Raw genomic sequence first — 22920 nt, forward strand, 5'->3', positions numbered from 1 at the left:
GCTGCTGTCGGCGATGGTGGTTGGTGACGACGGCAGCAGCTAGCGGCGGCAGTGGCTGGATGGCGACCGCCGACGACGACGGCGGCAGCAGCAGCTGGCGGCTGGCGATGGCGACTTTGTGACGGCGGTGGGAGGAGGCACGGTGGTGACCGTGGCTGTGGAGGGAGGAGGCCCGGTGGTGGCGACCGTGCCTGAGGTGGGAGGAGGCAAGGCGGCCTCAGGCGGCTAGCAAGGGCGTGGTAGACGGCTGCATTGGACCGGCGTGGCGGCGTTTGGAGGAGAGGTCGAGTCCGGCTTGGCGCAGAGAAGCGCAGCCGATGGCAGTGGAGGCCGGCTCGGCGCGAGAGGCGCGGGCGGCGGAGATGGAGGCCGGCTTGGCGCGAGAGGCGCGGCCAATGGAGGGAGGCTGGACTGGCGCGAGAGGCGCGTCCGGTGGAGGAGGCCGGCTTGTCGCGAGAGGCGCGGCCGGCGGTGGAAGAGGCGACCTTGGTGCGTGGTGGAGCTGCCGGTGGGTGTGGCGCGTTCTTCGGCGCATGAAGGCTGGCCGGCGGGGGGCGTCGGTGCAGGGGCCCCACATGTCGGCAGAGTTTGAGTGGTGGTGGAGCATCGGTGCGTCAGCAGTGGATTCGCAGGTGATGAGCGGCGAGTGAAAACCCAGCCCGGCCTTGGCCGGACCGACAACAATGTTTAATTCCCCCTCCTGAGGGCGTTGTCGTGCTGTCTCACTCCTCAAGGGTGGTTGCCGGGCGAAAGCCCAGTCTTGGCTCTCAGCCTGACGGACGGCGGCGGCGGTTTTTCTGTCGCTTCTCTTATTGAAGATGTCGTTTTGGCACCCCCTTGCTGTAGGGCAATCTCGTTCGTGTTCCGTTGTTGGTCTAGCGGCGGCCGGTCCGGTGCTAACCTTCTCCGGTCGTGTGTGTTGGCGCCGTCGGTGTGTGGGTGGTGGTTTTTATTCTCCTTTTTCCTGGTTACGACCCTTCAGGGTTGTAATCTTGTAATTTTTACCTGCTCTATCAATAGAACTTCACATCGTGAGTCGTAAAAAAAACATATACTTCCTTTTTTTTTGTTAATACACACCATAACTTTCGCATGTAAAAATTTTACCTGGAAGCATTAATCTGAAGAACTTTGTAAACGTGATTGAATTCAAATGATACTCCATGTGATGGAAAATCAAGAACATGTGGACGGCGCAGATTGACCAGAGCGCACACATCTACGACCTTTTGTCTCCTCCGTTCCGTGCCGCCCGTCGCCACCATCCTCTCCGCCTCTCCCATTCGCAGTCTACCTGCCACTCCCCGAAATGGAGCTCCGCCTCTGCCTCCGCCTCCACGCGCCGCCCGCCTCCGCCCCGACGACGCATCCGCCGCCGCCGCTGTCGCCGTCGCCCAATCTCGCGCTCCGCCGCCTCCGGACCGGTAAGGATCGCCTCCGGGCCTCCCCCTGTCGGCGCCGCTTCTCCGTCCCGCATGCTGCGACCCGCGCTCCGATACCGTACGGGAGCCATGGCGCTCAACTCGCGGAGCTCCGGTTTGGGGATTCTCGTTGCTTGCCGTGCTGATGTGATGCCTTCGGTTTGTTTTTTTTGTGTGGGTCGCTCTTGTCGTGGCCCAGGTGGGAGCTGTGCGGTTGCTCCGCGGCGGCACGCGAGGAAATGGGGTTCGGCTGTCTGCGCCGCCAAAGCCGACGGCGCGCAGGTGGGACGATGTGGCACCGCGCGCTTGCTTCCGCGATTTTTCGAGTTGACCAAGTGAAAGTGCTGTACTGACGACGCGGGGATTTTTTTTTTTTTTTGGGTTTCGTCAGGGTGAGGCCGTGAAGGAGAGGAGCGTCTCGGTGGTGCTCTTGTCCGGCGGGCAGGGGAAGAGAATGGGGGTATTGTTCTCTCCTCTGCTCTGAAACTTGATCTGAATGGCTGTTTCGTTTGATAATCGATGCCCCTAGCTGATAATGCATCCTGTGCTTTGGTTTAGGCTCGCCCCTTTCATCATTTTGGGAAATGAATTTGAGCTTGCCCGTTCGAATGGGATAGATTTCATTTCGCATTAATGGGCTGTTCTTGGTTTGTTACGGCTTGCTGTTTACTCAGAATAGCTTTTATTTTATTGCTGAAACTCCTATTTGTCGGAATTTTTACAGAAAAGTTCATTTTAGGAATTAGGCAAGGTTGTTCATCCTACGGAATGTTAGGAATGGAACAGACTGCAGAGTTTCTTGTTCAATATTAGATGTGTGCAACGAAATGTGCTTTGTTATTTGGCATTTAAGTTATCACATCCTTCCAGTGTGATTTTTTCTGAAAGAAGCCTTGCAGAGAATGACTGCTGTGTCTGAATTCTCGTCCACCTTTTGCAACAGGCAAGTATGCCAAAACAATATCTACCATTATTGGGGCTTCCGATTGCACTGCACAGGTTCATTTCTTCAGCATAGTTTCCCTCTCTTCTAGGATTCTTTCATCCTACAATGTGATTCAGACATGGGCTTCCTACATTGTATCGTGCAGTTTAAAGACATTCTGTCAGCTGAAGGAAGTAAAAGAAGTTGTAGTGGTGTGTGATCCAGACTACAAAGATATATTTGGAGGTTCCTAAGCTGACTAGTCTCATCCTATTTTCACTGTGTTCACCCATTCTTTTATCTGCTTATCACTTAAACTCTGTCAACTTCAAATTCTGTGACTACAATTGTTTGAGTAAGTGGCCATGTTATCGTTCACTTTCTCAGGCTCTATTGAAAACGTGCAAATACCAATTAAATTTGCACTCCCAGGGAAAGAGAGACAAGACTCTGTTTATAATGGACTACAGGTTAGTAGTAACCCACTTTTATGTTGCTGCTTTGGACACAAATTACAAATATAGTACGGTATAATTTCCTTTCTGTTCTAACTTTGTTTTGTGTCCTCTGCAGGAGATTGATGGAGACTCTGAACTTGTTTGTGTACATGATTCTGCAAGGCCCTTAGTGTCATCTGAAGATGTCAAAAAGGTAGCTCCTCCTGTGATCAAGTTGTTTTCAGATGTTTCCCTTTGGTGCTTTGCTGTTCTAGAATATTGATAAATCATCTTTCATAGCTATCAACCAACGAGAAATTCACTCTCTCTTGCAATTTACAACCTACATTTTGTTTATATGTACTACATGTACAATTTCAATGTTTATATTAAACAAATTACCCCATTCCCAACCCTTCTGTATTTTGTTGAGAACAAGAATTTTCTGTGTCTTTGTGGCTTGACAAGTATATGTTTTGAACTTCTGATGCACAGGTAGTTTTATAAATAGGAAAAGGGAATAGCTCTAGCCTCCAGGTGCTTTGCAGTCTGCTAGGAATCATATTGATTTTCATTTCATTGCTTAGGTATTAGAAGATGCTATAGTGCACGGAGCTGCTGTTCTTGGTGTGCCTGTGAAAGCTACTATCAAGGAGGTGAGTGTTTACCATCCAGATGATGATCAGTTCGATGAGCTTACAAAGATCTTTGGCAACTTTTCATCGAACAATTATCCAATGTGTTCAGTGAACTTTCATTGTGCAGTAAAACCTTGATATTCAGGCTTGAGGGCGTAATACTTTTCACCTTTCTTCTTCAGGCTGACAGCAATTCTTTTGTCGTAAAAACACTTGATAGGAAAACTCTTTGGGAAATGCAAACTCCACAGGTGAGCACACACTATTTTCTATGTAATCTGTAAAAGAAAAGTGTTTCATGCTTTCAGAAATTACAAAGAAATGTTCTCATTGTAGGTGATGAGGCCCAGTTTACTCAGAGATGGTTTTGAGCTAGTTAAACGGTTATCTTTCTTGTCTTAGCTCGGTAAATCGAATTCAGAGATATCCTGATTCTCAATTTTTGTTGATGATCATACTTTACATTTCGCAGGGATGGACTTGAGGTCACTGATGACGTGTCCATTGTAGAATACCTGAAGCACTCTGTTTATATCACAGAGGGCTCTTACACAAACATAAAGGTATTCCAAATTAGCTCTTTGAACATTAATATTTTTGTCTGCTAGGTTTGAACTTTGAAGAGATCGATTGTCAAAATGTGAATCTATTGCAGGTGACGACTCCTGATGACTTGCTCCTGGCTGAGCGCCTGATGAATGAGAAATAAAGCCGATAGAGAAAAGGTTAACTGCTACTTGGTTCTAGATAAACCTGTACGAAATTGTCAGGCATCATTCTTTCGCATTTCCACAGTTTTGAAAACCCAGAATATTATCATGTAGCCCAGACACCAGATAGCTGACCTGTATGTAACATTCTTTCGATACGGAAGAGTTTTTGTTGAGTTCATACTACATACAACAAATGGCTCATTTGTTCAAGACAGCATCAAGCAATGGCAATACATGGAAATTACAATGTAGGTTCATGTGCTAATTACAACTGAATTCATCCTTAGGGTGACATGTTAGGCAGATCCATCTGAAAAAGGATGGTTCTTGAGTTGTGAATGATAAGGCCTATGTATAACAGAATGAAGCCATAGATAGGGTCTTGTAACATCCAGAGCTGGTACCGGTCCCACCTAAGACAATCCTGAGTATTTTTCCTTGCACGAAAGGGAAATCGTGACAAACACCCAAGAATGCCTTCATGAGTTATATTATATGATATGCCATTTGGGAACCTGCGGCGGCGCCATTGATGATGAGAACATTATGCAGGCAATCCTCTATCATCTAAGTGGCTTCAGACCCTGCACAGGTACATACGGAGGCAGAGAGAGATTCATGGTTATGGTGAAATATTTTTCTAACTATAAAATTGTAAAGAATTTGTGATATTGGACATCATGTAATGGATCAGCAGTTGTCTTAGAGTTCAGGGCTTTAGGGCCTGTTTGGTACAGCTCCAACTCCTAAATATAACTTCAGGAGTTGAGTCTAGAGTGGAGTTGTGGAGCTGCCAAAACCCAGCTCCACAACTCTAATATATTTTGTGAGAGAGCTCCACCCAACTCCACTCTTAGTTTTGGTGGAGCTGAAATTGTTTGGCTGAGCTCTAGCTCCAGGAGGGGTGGAGCTGGAACTGGAGCTGTGCCAAACAGGCCCTGTTTAGGCAATGAGCTCACAGTTCAACTCTGGTTTACATGATTGGTGAATCCAGAAGCATATGTTGGAATGTGCTGGGTGTTATGCTCTATTCAATGAACATAGACAGGTGTAGCCACTTATTTGCAGCAGAGTTACCTTGGCAGCTCGCAGTTCATTTGCAGCTGCTCGAAGTGAATCATCTGATAGAATCAACCTTGACACAGCACCAGTGCTTAGGCTGCAAAACATAATTAGTATGGCTTAATTGTAAATAACAGAATGGAACGTACGTGCTGTGAGCCGGCATAGAAGATAAACTATAAATTTTAGCTCAATTCACGGATAAAATTCAGAACTTCAAGGATTACCCCAAAAGTTTTGCTGCTTCTGACACTGAGCCTTCAACAGCAAAAAGAAGATCTAGTAAAGCTTGCATTCCCTGCTCACCAGGAGAGAAAATGGAAAGTAAGCATTCAAAATTTTAATACAGTGGTCAATAATTGAGTATCTTTTAGCATACCAAGGAAAGATCAGACACATACTGGGGTGAATTTCGAGTTATTTGGACCAATTTGGGGGCCAATATCCTTTCCTCGGATTGTAGACTTCAGGGGTAATATCTGAAGAAGCTCAACTGGAGGAGTGTAGTCCTCGAGGTTTATCGGCTTTCTGACTGAAAAGCAAGTTTATAAATACCCAAGTGTCTATGCCAGCATGAAAATTGAAGGAGTTCAAGCATATTAAACATCACTTACTAGCAGTACTATAACTATATCAACGTGAAACCTGATCAAGATTAACCATTTTCAATACACTATACCATACCCTTATGTAATTGGATTCCTGGCCTATGATGAAAAGGTTTGCAACAAACAAAAATATGCGTTCCGACTTCTGAGTTGTTTGGTTTACTTTCTAGTGCTTATGTAATTGGATTCCTGGCCTATGATGAAAAGGTTTGCAACAAACAAAAATATGCGTTCCGACTTCTGAGTTGTTTGGTTTACTTTCTAGTGCTGGATATGTGTGTATATGTATAAGGCAAATTTTGCTATAGGACATCGTGACTTCGCAGTTTTAGCTGTAGGACACGGCACGAAGTGACTTTTGGGGGAAAACACTACCAAAAGTTGGATATTTGCTTGTGGACACCGCATCCATTAAAATAATAATTTTCGATTGAAGAGGAGAGAGAAATCGTGTGAAATGTCAAAAATGCCCTTGGGCCCACATGTCAGCTCTCCTATCTCTCTTCTCTCTATCCCCTCCTTCTCTTCCCTATCTCATCTCACATGTCAACGACGACGGCGGCTGAAGCATCTAGGCCCGTTGATAATTTTGGTAATTAATGACAAGCGCTAATTGTGGACTAACCGTTCTATATTTTAAGTTAAGTTCACATAATGTGTGCTCATGGATGATTATCGTGGACTAAAATTGATGGCGCAAAGCAAAAGGAAAAGAAGACGGTAAACTAGTGTTTTAATTTTAAATTGATCAAGGAGTTGGGCGATCAAAATTTGCTAGTTTATTTTTAGCTTCGCCGTACTATTAAGAGGGGTAATGACCTATAGACAAAGAGTTGATCAAAATGCCACATTAGGTCATTTGCATTTAAACTCGTTTCCAATTTATATACATTTGAGATTGTTTCTGTCCAGGGCCGGTCTGACCTATGGCATTGAGCCGTCTGACCGGAGTGTAATGGCCAGTATGACCGCCAGGTAAATCCCGGTCTGACTGGCCCCTTGGTGGCTTGCGGCTGTGCTCTGGGATGGCGATCCAGAGCCGCAGCCGGTCTGACCGAGCTGGTGGCGCCCTATGGTGGTCTGACCGGCTAGTCTGAAGGGCTCAATAATTGCCCCTTACAAAATAGTCTGGTCTAACCGGCCATACAATGGCAGTCTAATCGGCAGTGCACAGAGTTGGGGGATTTCGCCCCCAACGGCTAATTTTGGTGGGTGGGAGTATAAATTCTCCCCCACTAGCAGCATGGGGACTCTCTTGGCGCTTGCTTCACTTGCATACACCTCTTGCACACTCTCACACTCTCTAGGGCTTGTGTTTGAGAGATTGTTGAGCCAAGAGTCTAAGTGCATTGCTTTATTGTAGAGCTAGTGTGACACTTAATCATCTCCGAGCCGCGTCATTGCTTGTTACTCTTGGAAATTGGCGCCTCCTAGACAACTTATGGAGGTGTTGCCCGGTGACCTCTCTGAGGAGATTGTGGAGGAGGCCCGATGCCAATTGTGACTGGTTTGGAGTTCACTACCTTCGGAGTGAAGGAAGAACTACCCTAGTGATCAAGGCTTGGGTAGTTCTCTCCGTGTGTCGGCTCCCACCTTGCCCACCCCTTGACGAAGGGGGCGTGCGGTGGCTTCGTGGTTGAGCGGTGGAGTTGGGCTCGCCTCAACGGGGATTAGGAAAGCAGCGAGTCTCCGGACCTCAGTGAAAAATTTCTTGTCTCTTGTCTCATTTATTTGTTGCATTTACATTTGTGCAATTTATATTCATAGAGACATATTTGAGCCCATATCACCTTAGGATTGCAAAACTTAACTTAGATGTGTGATTTACTTTTCTAGAGATATATTTGAGCCCATATCACCCTAGGTTTGCAAAACTTAACTTAGTTGCTTAGTTAATCTTGCACCTCTCCTTGTCTAGCAACTTAGGTTAGTTTTGTTTAAGTGCCATTTAGTTTTAAATCGTATATTCACCCCTCCTCTAGATGACATCTCGATCCTACAAGTGGTATCAGAGTTCGGTTTCTCTTGATCGGGCTTCACCGCTTAGAGAGAAGATGTCGAACGAGGTGAACCAGGTAGGGAAGGCTCCCATGTTCAATGGCACAAATTACTCCACTTGGAAAATTAAAATGTCTACTCACCTTAAGGCTATGAGCTTCCATATTTGGAGTATTGTGGATGTAGGTTTTGCCATCACCGGTAGCCCCTTAACGGAAGCTGATCACCGCAACCTCCAACTCAACGCTCAAGCCATGAATGCATTGTTCAACTCTTTGAGCCAAGAGGAGTTTGATAGAGTGAACAACCTTGAGACCGCATATGAGATATGTAACAAGTTGAGTGAGATTCATGAGGGCACTAGTGAGTACAAGGATGCAAAGCTTCATTTCCTCAAGATCCAATATGAGACGTTTGCCATGTTGCCTCATTAGAGTGTCAATGACATGTATAGGATGTTGAATGCGATAATCAATGATCTCAAGGGGCTTGAGGCAATCTACTCCGACATTGAGGTGGCTCAAAAGATGCTATGGGCTCTATCGGACAAGTATGAGCACTTAGTCACCTTCGTCATCAACTCCGACATGTCAAGGATGACACCAGCAAGCCTCTTGGGGAAGATCAAGACCGATGACATGTACAAGTTGAAGAAGAAGATGGAGGAAGCCTCTCCATCCAAGAAGTGCATTGCTCTCCAAGCCGAAGTGGAAGATAAGGGCAAGAGCAAGGTGAATGAAGCAAATGATGACTAGCAGGAAGAGATTGCTCTTCTTGCTAGAATGTTCAATGATCCATTAGGAAGAAGAAATGAGAGAGGAAATGGCTCTAACTCCAATAGAAGAAGAAGATGGCCGTAGTTGCTATCAAGGAGGCTCCATCACTCTTTGCTTCACTTTACCTCATGGCAAAGGGTTCTTTTAAGGTAACATCTCTTAGTGATAGTGAAAGTGATGATGATCATGATGATGCTTCCTATGATAGCTTGTGAGTATGATCATGCGTAGTGAGAAGGAGATTGTCAAGTTCAAGGCTCTAAAGAAGGATCATGCTTCTTTTGAGGTCTTGTATGAGGAGCTAAAAACTTCACATGAGAGACTCACCATTTCTCAGGAGAAGATTAAGGAAGCTCATGACACCCTCCTTTCCATTACTCAACATGGAGCTCATATTGATGTTGGCATATCTTGTGACTTAGCTTGATGATTGTGCTATTTGTTATATTACTCATGTTGCATCATCTAGCATCTCTACTTCTTGTGATGATCTTATGGATATGCCTAACTCTAGCTCTTGTGATTCTATTTGTGATGCCTCACTTGTTGTTGAGAACAATGAGCTTAAGGAGCAAGTGGCCAAGCTCAACAAGAGTTTGGAGAGATGCTTTATGGGTAAGAACACTATTGACAAGATTTTAAGTGAGTAAGAGTGCATCCTTAACAAGGAGGGGCTTGGATTCATTCCAAAGGGTAAGAAACCTTTTCACCGTGCCACTCGTTTTGTCAAGAGCAATGGTAAGTATTGCTCCAAGTGCCGTGAGGTTAGGCTGAATGATTACCCCGGTCTAAGCCTTCTTAGACTTGCATGTTTGATTCTCATTATATGCTTAGGAAGGATCATGATGGTAGTATTGTTGCTAGATATGTTGGTTTCCCTATACTTGGTGGTAAAAAGAATGTCATTTGGGTGTCCAAGGCTTTGGTCTCTAACCTCCAAGGACCCAAACAAGTTTGGGTAGAGCTTGATCTTCTTTTGTAGGTGAACTACCGCACTAGTGGGAGCCATTGGGTGCTTGATAATTGGTGCACTCAACACATGATCGGTGATAGGGCGATGTTCACCACATTTGAAGTAGGAGGGAAAGAACAAGAGAAAGTGACATTTGGTGATAATAGCAAAGGAATGGTATTTGGACTAGGATGGAGGGCAGCACAACTATGGGAAGGTGGCGGGATTGAGGACCGTCCCTAGCGTGGTCAACCGCATTGTGAGAGCCACTTCCTCCCTAGGTGTGGGAACAATGACGATATCCGAGGAGTTGCGTGGCATGTGATTGATGCCATTATGGAGGGACGATGCTTTGATGTCATCAATCTCATGATGCAAGAGAGCCATCTAATGGAACTTTTGGACAAGAGATATACTATGCACCATACATTATGAGATTGATCCAAAACAAGTTGGGAAATGTTGGAAACAATTTGAAGGAGCAGAAGCAATACAAGCCAAGACTCCAACTCTCAACTACTAGATCCACTCGAGTGCGCCAACCCACTTTTGATCAAGGCATAAGCTCTAGTGTGGCACCTCCTCCTCCTCATGGGTTTGATCCTAATGCCTTTTTCCATCCCCAACGTGCATACTTTGGAATGCAACCTCATGAGTACTTCAACCCGGTGCCTCGGGCTATAAATAGCCTAATTGATAACATTCAAAGGTTAAACCACCGGGCATGAGGCCATGTATGAGGATGTGCGAGGTTTGAGAACGGACATTGGGGGCTTGAATGCATCGGTGGGAAGGTTGAGCAATAGGGTTGGTGCTTTGGATCAAAGTGTTCAAATTTTGGAGAGAACCCATGCTTTTGTCTACCAACGTCGCCGTGATTCCTCCGCTCCATCTCACTATCCTATTTCCCGTCCTCCTCCTTCTCCTCTTCAAGAATGAAGCCCTTTTTGTGTTTGATGCCAAGAGAGGAGAAGAATGTGTCTTTTATGATGTCTTTTCTCTTTGGGATGGGACTAGTAGTAGTGAGATTAGTTACCTCCTATCTAGTAGGCTAAGATGGTTAGGCTATATATTATGTATGGGTATGGGCTATTACTCTATCTTGTGTGTGGACTAGGTGTGTCATTTGGACCCTTCGTGGTCTTCTAATAGCCTAAGTTTCTTTTGTGAGCCCTTATGGATAATGTGAGACGGCTCACAAAAGAAACTTAGGCTATTACAAGACCACAAAGGGTCCAAATGACACACATAGTCCAACAAAACGATAAAAAACACAGAAGATAGAGTAATAGCCTATACCCATACATAATATATAGCCCAACCATCTTAGCCTACTAGAGAGGAGATAACTAACCTCACTACTACTAGTCCCATCCCAAAGAGAAAAGACATTCTAGAAGACACATTCTTCTCCCCTTTTGGCATCAAACACAAAAAGAGCTTTCTTGAGGAAGAGGAGGAGGGGAAATAGGATAGTGAGATGGAGCGGAGGAATCATGACGACGTTGGTAGACAAAAGCATTGGTGCTCTCCAAAATTTGAACACTTTGATCCAAAGCATCAACCCTATTGCTCAACCTTCCCACCGATGCATTCAAGCCCCCAATGTCCGTTCTCAAACCTCACACATCCTCATACATGGCCTCATGCCCGGTGGTTAACATTTGAATGTTATCACTTAGGCTATTTATAGCCCCAAGCACCGGATTGAAGTACTCATGAGGTTGCATTCCAAAGTATGCATGTTGGGAATGGAAAAAGGAATTAGGATTAAGCCCATGAGGAGGAGGAGGTGCCGCACTAGAGCCTGCGCCTTGATCAAAAGTGGGTTGGCGCACTCGAGTGGCTCTAGGAGTTGAGAGTTGGAGTCTTGTATTGCTTGTGCTCCTTCAAATCGTTTTCAACATTTCCCAACTTGTTTTGGATTATCTCATAATGTATGGTGTATAGTATATCCCTTGTCCAAAAGTTCTCTTAGAGATGGCTATCTCTTGCATCATGAGATTGATGACATCAAAGCGCCGTCCCTCCATAATGGCATCAATCACATGCCATGCAATTCCTCGGATGTCATCATTGTTCCACACCTAGGGAGGATAGTGGCTCTCACAATGCGGTTGACCACGTTAGGAACGGTCCTCAATCAAGCCACCTTCCCATAGGTGTGCCTCCCTCCATCCTCATAGAACTGAGCAAAGGCATCAAAGGAGAATGGGTTGTGGTTGAGCTCTTTATGGAGATCGTCACCTTTGTTGAACCGGATGTTTAATAGATCCTTGAACTCACGCCGAGTGATAGAACACTGCATAGGCCCTGACATCCACTTCATAGCACTATAATCTGCAGCAACCCACACAGTAGCATAAAAATGGCAGATCAAGTCTTCATCATAGTCTTGCTTCAGAGTGACTAGGCGATCAATCCCCACTGCTCTTAAAAGGTCTTGTAAACCCTCAAACTTCGGAGTCTTATTTATAAGACCAGGAGATCCACTTATGCTCAGCAAAGGCCTTTTCCCTGTAGATGCGCAGCAAAGGCCTTTTCCCTATAGATGCGCTCATACACGGCCTTCTGAAACTGTGTGGAATCTTGGATCATCTGAGTCTCTGGGCACCCGGAACTGATCGTGATGGCGAAGAATGGTGTATTGAGTGGGATTCCTCAAGTTGAGCACAAACTGAATGGAAGGATCAAGAGGTCCCTCATCATCCTCGCCATCATCGTTACCATCATCATTTTCTTCTTCCTCAGCCCCCTTAACCTCTTCTTCTTCCTCTTTCTCACTCTGAGCGTATTGTTCCGCACTACACCCAAGTATAGCGAGAATAATCATCAACAATCACAAGGCAATGATTATTCCCACCAATACTCTTATAGATTGTTGGGCCAAACAAATTTATATGCAAGAGCTCCAATGGTCTAGATGTAGACATGATACTCTTAGAAGAATGAGAGCATGCAACTTGCTTGTCGGCTTGACAAGCACTACAAAGCTTATCCTTCTCAAACTCATCTTGACATTGGTCACTTACTCCTTAAGCTCATTGTTCTCAACAACAAGTGAGGCATCACAAATAGAATCACAAGAGCTAGAGTTAGGCATATCCATAAGATCATTACAAGTAGAGATGCTAGATGATGCAACATGAGTAATATGACAGGTAGCACTATCATCAAGCAAGTCACAAGATATGCCAACATCAATATGAGCTCCATGTTGAGTAATGGAAAGGAGGGTGTCATGAACTTCCTTAATCTTCTCCTGAGAAATGGTGAGTCTCTCATGTGAAGTCTTTAGCTCCTCATACAAGACCTCGAAAGAAGCATGATCCTTCTTTAGAGCCTTGAACTTGACAATCTCCTTCTCACTACGCATGATCATACTCACAAGCTATCATAGGAAGCATCATCATGATCATCATCACTTTCACTATCACTAAGAGATGTTACCTTAAAAGAACCCTTTGCCATGAGGTAAAGTGAAACGAAGAGTGATGGAGCTTCCTTGATAGCAACTACGGCCATCTTCTTCTTCTTGGAGCTTGCATCATCATCACTATCTTCTGCTTCGAACTCGGATGAAGCGGAGCTCTCTTCATTTGAGTCCCATTGCCCAATGAATGCCTTAATCTTCTTTCTCTCCTTCTGAAGCTTGTTCATGAGCTTGTAGCCTCCACTCTTCTTCTTGGATGACTTGTCTCCATCATCATCCTTTGAAGGACACTTGGAAGCAAAGTGTCCCTTCTCACCACACTCAAAGCATCTAAAGTTGGAGAAAGTCTTGTTGGGTCTCCTATTTCTTCTTCTATTGGAGTTAGAGCCCTTTCCTCTCTCATTTCTTCCCAATAGATCATTGAACATTCTAGCAAGAAGAGCAATCTCTTCCTGCTAGTCATCATTTGCTTCATTCACCTTGCTCTTGCCCTTGTCTTCCACTTCGGCTTGGAGAGCAATGCACTTCTTGGATGGAGAGGCTTCCTCCATCTTCTTCTTCTTCAACTTGTACATGTCATCGGTCTTGATCTTCCCCAAGAGGCTTGCTGGTGTCATCCTTGACATGTCGGAGTTGATGACGAAGGTGACTAAGTGCTCATACTTGTCCGATAGAGCCCATAGCATCTTTTGAGCCACCTCAATGTCGGAGTAGATTGCCTCAAGCCCCTTGAGATCATTGACTATCGCATTCAACATCCTATACATGTCATTGACACTCTAATGAGGCAACATGGCAAACGTCTCATATTGGATCTTGAGGAAATGAAGCTTTGCATCCTTGTACTCACTAGTGCCCTCATGAATCTCACTCAACTTGTTCCATATCTCATATGCGGTCTCAAGGTTGTTCACTCTATCAAACTCCTCTTGGCTCAAAGAGTTGAACAATGCATTCATGGCTTGAGCGTTGAGTTGGAGGTTGCGGTGATCAGCTTCCGTTAAGGGGCTACCAGTGATGGCAAAACCTACATCCACAATACTCCAAATATGGAAGCTCATAGCCTTAAGGTGAGTAGACATTTTAATTTTCCAAGTGGAGTAATTTGTGCCATTGAACATGGGAGCCTTCCCTACATGGTTCACCTCGTTCGACATCTTCTCTCTAAGCGGTGAAGCCCGATCAAGAGAAACCGAACTCTGATACCACTTGTAGGATCGAGATGTCAACTAGAGGAGGGGTGAATAGACGATTTAAAACTAAATGGCACTTAAACAAAACTAACCTAAGTTGCTAGACAAGGAGAGGTGCAAGGTTAACTAAGCAACTAAGTTAAGTTTTGCAAACCTAGGGTGATATGGGCTTAAATATATCTCTAGGAAAGTAAATCACACATCTAAGTTAAGTTTTGCAATCCTAAGGTGATATGGGCTCAAATATGTCTCTATGAATGTAAATTGCACAAATGTAAATGCAACAAATAAATGAGACAAGAGACAAGAAATTTTTCACTGAGGTCCGGAGACTCGCCGCTTTCCTAATCCCCGTTGAGGCAAGCCCAACTCCATCGCTCAACCACGAAGCCACCGCACGCCCCCTTCGTCAAGGGGTGGGCAAGGTAGGAGCCGACACACGGAGAGGACTACCCTAGCCTTGATCACTAGGGTAGTTCTTCTTTCACTCCGAAGGTAGTGAACTCCAAACCACTCACAATCGGCGTCGAGCCTCCTCCACAATCTCCTCAGAGAGGTCACCGGGCAATACCTCCACAAGTTGTCTAGGAGGCGCCAATTTCCAAGAGTAACAAGCAATGACGTGGCTCGGAGATGATTAAGTGTCACTAGCTCTACAATAAAGCAATGCACTTGACTCTTGGCTCAACAATCTCTCAAACACACTAAATAGATGAACACAAGCCCTCAAGAGTGTGAGAGTGTGCAAGGGGTGTATGCAAGTGAAGCAAGCGCCAAGAGAGAGTCCCCTTACTGCTAGTGGGGGAGTATTTATACTCCCACCCACCAAAACTAACCGTTGGGGGTGAAATCCCCCAACTCAGTGAACTGCCGGTCAGACCGTCATTGTATGGCCGGTCAGACCAGACTATTTTGTAACGACTAGTTAGAAAACTAGCCGTTACAGGGCAATCATTGAGCCCCCTCAGCCCAGCCGGTCAGACCACCATAGGGTGGCCGGTCAGACCGGCCTCGGCTCGGTTAGACCGCCACCAGCTCGGTCTAACCGGCTGCGGCCCTGGCGGCTCTGGATCGCCATCCCAGAGCACAGCCGCCACCCACCAGGCGGCCGGTCAGACCGAGGTTTACCCGGCGGTCAGACCGGCTGTTACACTCCGGTCAGACCGGCTTAATGCCATTGGTCAGACCGGCCCTGGACAGAAACAATCTCAAATGTATATAAATTGAAAACGAGTCTAAATGCAAACGACCTAATGTGACATTTTGATCATCTATTTCTCTAGGTCATTACCCCTAGTTCTCCTGCCGCCACTGGACCTCGCATGCCGCCGTTGTCGCTGACATGTGAGATGAGAGAGAGAAGAGGAGGGGATAGCGGGAGAAGAGATATAGGAGAGCTAGGCCCAAGGGCATTTTTGATATTTCACACGATTTCTCTCTCCTCTTCAACCGGAAATTATTATTTTAATGGGTGCGGTGTCCACCAGTAAATATCTAACTTTTGGGAGTGTTTTCCCCAAAAGTCACTTCGTTCCGTGTCCTGCAACTAAAACCTTGAAGTCACGATGTCCGGTAGCAAAATTTGTCAGTGTTATACAATCTACCCAGCACACATGCATAACTTTTTGAAATATAACAAAATTACCTTTGAGAGCAATCAAGGTTCGAAGCCGAGACAAGGCAGATGCTCGATTCATATGCTGTGATCTATCCTCCACAGCCTGTGAAAACCATAAATCCATAATGAGAAGAAAGGAAAGAAGCTGGTTCGTTTACATAAACATTGCATGCCATGGATTACATGGATAACCAGGACACAAATTAGGCATTTAATCTCAAGTAAAATGTTCTGGCGATTACATTGATACAATAAGCTACATTTCGCATCCATAGAGATAACATTTCGCATCCATGGAGAAAACAGCATATCCGTATGTTCACGACAAGAACTTAAGAAGCATTACACGAAAATGTTCATTTAAGCTCAGTGGATATGATGAATGTGCTTAAACCCAACAGATTGATGAATTTCACCAAATCGTCAATTGGAAGGATTATAAATCGATCTTGATCAACCAACTACTACAAAGTACAAACTATCAGCCGTATGCTGTGAATGTGTAAGCACTATCGAGTTTAATCTTTTCATATAGCCAATGTATATACAAACACCCTTCATTTTCTTCAGAATTCAGAGGCAACAGTGCTGTAAAAAAACTGAACTGCACGTTCTGGCAGCTTCAACAAGAAGAGCAGTAAAACTAATGCAACGAATTGGGGAGGGAAACGGAAGCAAATCGACGGGTGAAAGGGAAAACCGGAGGCTCAGGCTCACCTGGGCGATGATGCCAGTGGGGCGGTGGCGGAGGCGGACGGCGGACTCGCGCTTGTTGCGGTGCTGGCCGCCGGGGCCGGACGCCTTGAACGTTCCCATCTCGCACTGCCCCATCAGCTCGTCGTCGCTCATCCCCAGGTAGTCATCCCACCCGCCGCCGCCGCCGCCCTTCTCACCGGGACCATCCGAGCTATTCGCGGTCGCCGCAGCAGAGGAGGATGGGGCCGAGGAAGATGAGAGGGAGAGGAAGCGGAAGCGGAGAGGAGGCGCGGCGCCGCGGTGGTGGAGCGGCGGCGGGAGGCGTGGGGACGGGGAGAGCGGGCAATAGCTGCGGGTTATTCGGAGGAGGGCTCGAGCCATGGCGCCGCGCCGCGCCGCACGCTGCGCTGCCACCGCACGGAGCCGACTGCGGAGGAGGGGAGGGAGCACATCATCGTCTTCGGGTGGAGTTTTGTTGGGCCTGGGCTGGATTTGCCGATTGGGCCTCAGCCTTCGAGTGTTTAGGGCATTTTTACAAAGGAAAAAGTACACCGAAGACCCCTCAACTTGCCATTGAGTTACAAAATCGTCCCAAAAGCAAAACCAGATATATGACATCCCTCAACTTACAAAACCATTTACTTCAGGTCCTTCGTAGGGGTGGACAGAAAAAGACCGAACCGAAAAGACCGAGACCGAGAAATTCGGTCATCAATTCGGTTCTAGGCAGTGAAAGACCGAATTTTGTTCGGTCAATTCGGTTAGTCTCCTCAGGTAACCGAATAGACCGAAAAGACCGAATTATCAAAAAAAAATGTCTAAATACAACCTATAATCCACTATGTTTAATAGGATTAAACTCTAATTTTCACATCCCTACTTCTTCTAGGCATGCAACCTAATAAGAGTTTTTGCTCATAAGTGCTTACGATTTTTTTTTTGTGATTTTTGTGTTGAAAATTTTCATTATTTCTTTGCATGTATAAAAATGTTGTTGAATTTCTGTCAGGACCGAGACCGAGACTGAATTTGTCGGTCATGACATTTTTTCACTGAAATTCGGTATTCACTTTTCAAAGACCGAAATGACCGAAAGACCGAATGCCCACCCCTTCATTGGTTTTGACTCCGGTTTTGACCGAGGTGGCGGCTGAGTCAGCGTGGGACCCACAAGGGACCCATATGTCAACATGGCCATGTCAGCCTCCTCTCTCTTTACCATCTTCTCTCCCTTCCTCATCTCTCTCTCACTTTGCGAGGCCGGCAGTGCGAGGCGGGAGAGGAGGAGGGCGTTGGCGGCCGGCGAAGGGCGACACGATGGCAATGATGGCGGCGGAGAGGAGCTGCGCACGGGCGGCGGGGAAGGAGCGGCGTGCGGGCGGCGGGCAGAGGAGCGGTGCGTGGGCGGCAGAGTCCTTTTAAAAAAACTTATTTCATAAATAGACCCCTGAAAAAACTTATCCTAAAAATAGCCCCTTTTTGGAGCGTGAGAGTCGCTGGCACTGTCGACCAACGGGACTGCGCCAGCCTATCTACCGTCATCCTCCTGCCACTGTGGCGGGTCGGCGTTGAGGTGGCAAGGGGAGCGCGCCAATGTGGCCGGAGATGCCCCCCTCCCCTCGCCTCCCGTCATTTTTTCCTCTCCTCTCCTCTCTAGTGCAGAGGAGAGAGAGATGTGCAACTTTTATTATTTATTTTTTTTATGTTTTTTCACAACTAGGAGCACACAAGAACCAACCTAAAAAAAATAAACTCAAATGGACGAAATATGTGACTTGTAGAATTTTCCAAAGCTCTACCGAAAAGTTTCTCGCCTCGGAAACACAATCTTGCAAGCGGAATTTGGAGATTCTAATTTCGCCGAACCCGACAAGGCGGGAAGAATTGTATGTAACTTTTTCTGTAGATGTCCGTGGATATATTATTTGCCTGATTCCGAGTCTGTACGAGAAAGTTACGCATGCTTTCAGAAATGACACCCGAATGTAAAAAAAAAAACACAAACCCTAACTTTTTTATAGGATGTAAAAGATGTAAAAAAAAAAGGCTCAAAATTGTTCGAAATCTAATCTACTTTTTTTTGGACTATACGAAAAACCAAAACGAAGAGCAGGGAGAGAACGCGGAGGAGGGCGGAGGAGGGGGGAACTTTTTGGCAGAGCTTTGTCAAATTCTACAAGTCACATATTTCGTGTATTTAAGTTTAATTTTTCTATGGTTGGTTCTCGTGTGCTCCTAAGTGTAAAAAAATATCAAAAAAGAGAGTAAAAAAATTGCGGGGGGGGGGGGGGGGGGAGCGCCAGCCACATTGGCACGCTCCCCCTGCCACCTCAGCGCCGCCCCACCACGGTGCAGGTGGACGGCGCCAGTGACTTTGGCGCCCAAAAAAGATCATTTTATAGGATAAGTTTTTTAGGGGTCTATTTGCAAAATAAGTTTTTTAAAAGGACCAAATTGTGAAAAATCCAGCGAGATTCATCCCTTCTGGCTTCCGCAAGACGTGGAATATGCAGCCGAGCATGCCTCCCCAATTGTTTTCCTCGGGATCATTTGCCACATCGGCCTCTATCACCTGGATAGCTTTGCTTTCTTTGGCCTTTGCACTTGTAGCTGCCAACTTGACCTCCTTTAGCACCATCAGCTGCAGTGTAGAGTCCTGTCCTCTTCTAGCTCACCAATTCTTCTTGTTAATACCACAATCCTCCTTAAATTGTCTGAACTCGGGGACTTGATCGCTTTTCTTTAGATTGCACAAGTTTTGCTCCATCAGAGTCTTTGTATCACTTATCCTGCTAATTTCAGCGACCGCAAACTGCTCTTGTTGCATAATGTCTGAGTACGTCTGCAAAATATACATTGTTGGAGGCATGTTATGAGGGTCTTCGACTGAACCTGCTGAAAGCATCGGATCAGCAACGCGTCAACTAAATTAGAAGGGTTCGCTTGGAGGCGAAGCTATGGGGCGAACCAATCAGGCGAAGCCATAGGGCAAACCAATCGGGCAAAGCCAAAGAATGGAGGCCATAGGGTTCGTTATCGAGTCTCTCCATCAGGCGAAGCAGAAGGAGTTCACCCATTGGGGGTTTGTCTTCAACAAAAGGCCTTGGGAGTGCTACGCCGCTCCGGCCCAAGAAGGCCATTCGCCATTAGCGGGCCGGCTCAAGAAGCCCATTTAGGGGCACATAACCTGAGTGGACACTGTATGCCCTCACTAATGTCCCTATCATAAGGGTATCTATGTAAATTCCTCTATACACACTAAACCCTAAAGGGTATGAGCCTATACTAAGACTATAAATAGCCCCCTAGGGCCATGTAATGGGGGAATCCCCAAAATTTTTACCAATTAATACATTGTTTTTACTATTCATCCAATCCACTATTTGAACCACGTCTTTCGACGTGAAGCAGTTGTCGTTTCAACAACACACATGTAGCCAACACAAAAGATTATAAACTGTCTACTGTAGAAGCACTTTAAAAAATAAAGAATACAATGTAGTTAACTCTCATTATCAAAGATGAACAATTATAATTGTGCATCATGAACATCATCAATAGATATTCTCTTTCATCCTGAATAAATAGATGATAGTATTGTACGAGTTATTCCACAAAATCATTAGCACAATACGAGTTATCCAACTGAAGAATCTTACCACATTGGTGTTGGTGTTGTTATCTTTCCCCTCTTTAGATATTTCATAGTAAATGAAGGTTATTGGTGTTGGTGTTGTTATCTTCCTCCTCTTTGGATATTTGTTACTAAGTGAAGGTAAGATTTTCAATATTGGTGTTGGTGTTTTTGCCTTCCCCCTCTTTGGATATTTCCTAAAAAGTTAAGGTCAAGATTTTCATATCAGAAACGCTAAATACAATGGATAATTTGGAAGCGAAAGAAATAGACAAATCAAAGATCTGGCATACCTCACAGATTTATTAAATTCGAGCACAACCACCTTCATGTAACCTCCTCCTCCCCTCCTTAAGCTCCCATACATTGGTTAAATTCTACCACAATCACCCTCACTTAGCCTCCTCTCTTGAGCTCCGAAACAAAAGCCTCTCCTCCCTTAGCGCTTAAATTCTATCCTCTCCTCTTCTCCATTAAACATCGAAACAAAAGCCTCTTAACTCGTTTATAGTAGAAAGAAACTCCCAAACAACATAATATTGCACTAAAAATCCTAGATTATTCGTTCAACATTTCTAAGCAAGCCCTAAGGGTATCCTAGTAGTATCAAAGATCAAAAATTAATGCGGATAAAATTTGGAGATGCTAACACTAAATTCTTCCACACCAATGCCTCAAAACAAGATAATTTTTTTTATCAGGTGATTCAGACTAAAGCACAGTTGTTACATGATTAAAACTTTAGGGAGGCATTAAAACTTTAGGGATGCCAAACAAGTTGAGTGAAGTTTCGATCTCGATTCTACATGATTAAAACTTTAGGGAGGGCAAACAAGTTGAGTGAAGATTCGATCTCGATTCTACATAGCAGGATCAGCCAAAGATTCAGCCTGAAAGCCTAGTAGCCTCTTTACTCAGCAAAGCAAGAGATAATGTAAACTGTGACATAGATTAATAAAGAAAGTACTCCAGGGCCATATAGGCTAGGACCAAGCTTATAACAGCATATCACCTCGCAAATTATACATCTCTCCTTCAAATCCAGCAGAACACTGTCTATCTGAGAAACTGACCTATATTATCCTCATTCATAAACTAGAGTTGAAACCTATTGTCCCATCTCCCTCCAAAATCGCTATAAGATTCTTTCCAAAACTCTTACTAACAGGCTGCAACCTGAAATAGCAAAATCATCCAATGTTACCAAACAGGATTCATACGAGAGAAACATCTCGGAACCTTTCTTATATGCAATGGAGTTGGTACAATGCTGCCACAAGAGAAGACTACCTATAGTCATTCTCAAACTAAGCTTTGCAAAATCTTTTGATGATTCAGTACAGCGGGACAGTCGGGAAAAAAGTACTACTCCCTCTGTCCCTTTTTTTTATAGGGAGGGAGGGAGTATATTGCAGAGGGTTTGATGAACGCTTGCAGAATTGGATCAACTCTCTTCTTTCTATAGCAAAATCTGCAGTCGCAAACAAGGCAAGAAAGACCCAATGCCCCCCTACATCTTACAAAGAATGATTCAAAAAAGTGACATGGCCCACTCACTCGATCAATCGCTACCTCCAGCAACTCTTCAGTACGCAAACAATACACTGAAAAAATACAGGGCGTCTGACACAAATATATTTCTACTCAAAGAGATCCTTATCAATTTCTCTCTTGCTATTGGTTCTCTTGGCCACAGTCATGTGGTGCAAGCTAGAGGAGTTCCCTCAAACATATATTGGCATACCTTACACCATGTACAGCAAATTACAATCTCAGCTTGGCTCGTTGATAGGTCCTACTGGCTAGTGCCCAATGCATTTCTTCAGTTCTTGCAATCTTTTCTCTTTTTTGTTTTTGTTTCACTGACTAATCCTCTCCGTCCGTCGTTCTTGTGTGCATCTCCCCCTCGCTTGCGGGGATGATTTGATGAGCTCGCTCACCATGGCTGCAACTGCAAACCAGTCAGGATTCAGAGCAAAGTGGCTAGATTTCTATGGGCAGACCTCTCTGGAACTCCACATACGGGTATGCCATCGGAATGTCATCACCATCGATTCTCCATCGGCACAGGTTTTCAAGAAATGAAAGAAACGAAAAACGATGATGAGCCAACACTCTAGCATGGATATTCAGTAAGTACATGTAGACTGTACTCCGAAACAAGAGCGCGCGCAGGCGAGCGGAGCGGAGTGGGCGGCAGAGGAGAAGAGAAGATAAGAGAAAATAAAAAGGAAAAAAAAAGAAATAAGATATGTGGGCCTCATTTTTTTCATCTCACTTACATGTGGACCCCATATCCTTTTTTAAAAAAATTATTTGCTGACTAGGATGCCATGTCAGTGAAACCACCCATATATACTGTCATAGGTCCTTGAATGCACGGTTTGTGTGAGTTTAGGGATACACATTCCTGGTTTTGTGGTTAAGGGACGTAAAATAATCTCGTTGTTAAGTTGAGGGACCTTCGGTGAACTTAATCCTTTTGATGAAGGAATCCGAGTCGGCGAGAGCACATATGCCATGGGCCGCTTCGGCCTATAGAGTACGGCCCAGTAAGAGATTGGGATTTGAGATTACAAAGTCCTCAAGACTGCTGGTAAAAAGAGCATATAAATTCTAAAATCTCTCTGGATTTTTTTTTCAATAGATTTTAAAGATGATTTCCTGGGAAAAAGTTCTATGCCATTTTTGCAAGAGTTACAGGATGCTAGTTAATAAAAATGATACATTGTATTTCCGTGGATGTACATATTAGCTTTTTTTTTTTTTTGCAATGCACTAATTTCAAATAGGATGACATAGTCGATCGAGTATAA

The 22920-nt window shown here is 45.0% G+C and overlaps 2 protein-coding genes across 2 annotated transcripts; one reads left to right on the forward strand and one right to left on the reverse strand.

The window, feature by feature from the left end:
* Positions 1-1248: 1248 nt before the first annotated feature.
* On the forward strand, positions 1249-4333 carry LOC127784345 (2-C-methyl-D-erythritol 4-phosphate cytidylyltransferase, chloroplastic). The gene is made up of 12 exons (XM_052311578.1): positions 1249-1424; positions 1621-1703; positions 1813-1881; positions 2365-2420; positions 2513-2592; positions 2734-2816; positions 2920-2997; positions 3371-3439; positions 3604-3672; positions 3758-3804; positions 3894-3984; positions 4077-4333. Exons 1-12 carry the CDS (start codon positions 1310-1312, stop codon positions 4128-4130), a joined length of 894 nt encoding a protein of 297 aa, XP_052167538.1. The 5' UTR covers positions 1249-1309; the 3' UTR covers positions 4131-4333.
* Positions 4334-4483: 150 nt separating this feature from the next.
* LOC127784355 (uncharacterized) lies at positions 4484-16897 on the reverse strand. Its single transcript, XM_052311588.1, has 6 exons — positions 16492-16897; positions 15802-15877; positions 5598-5728; positions 5424-5494; positions 5212-5293; positions 4484-4718 (listed from the first exon to the last, which is right to left on the reverse strand). The coding sequence occupies exons 1-6, from the start codon at positions 16849-16851 to the stop codon at positions 4698-4700; spliced, it is 741 nt and encodes a 246-aa protein (XP_052167548.1). The 5' UTR covers positions 16852-16897; the 3' UTR covers positions 4484-4697.
* Between the last annotated feature and the right edge of the window lie 6023 nt (positions 16898-22920).

Source organism: Oryza glaberrima, chromosome 1, assembly GCF_000147395.1.
Source record: "Oryza glaberrima chromosome 1, OglaRS2, whole genome shotgun sequence".
Classification (NCBI taxonomy): domain Eukaryota; kingdom Viridiplantae; phylum Streptophyta; class Magnoliopsida; order Poales; family Poaceae; genus Oryza; species Oryza glaberrima.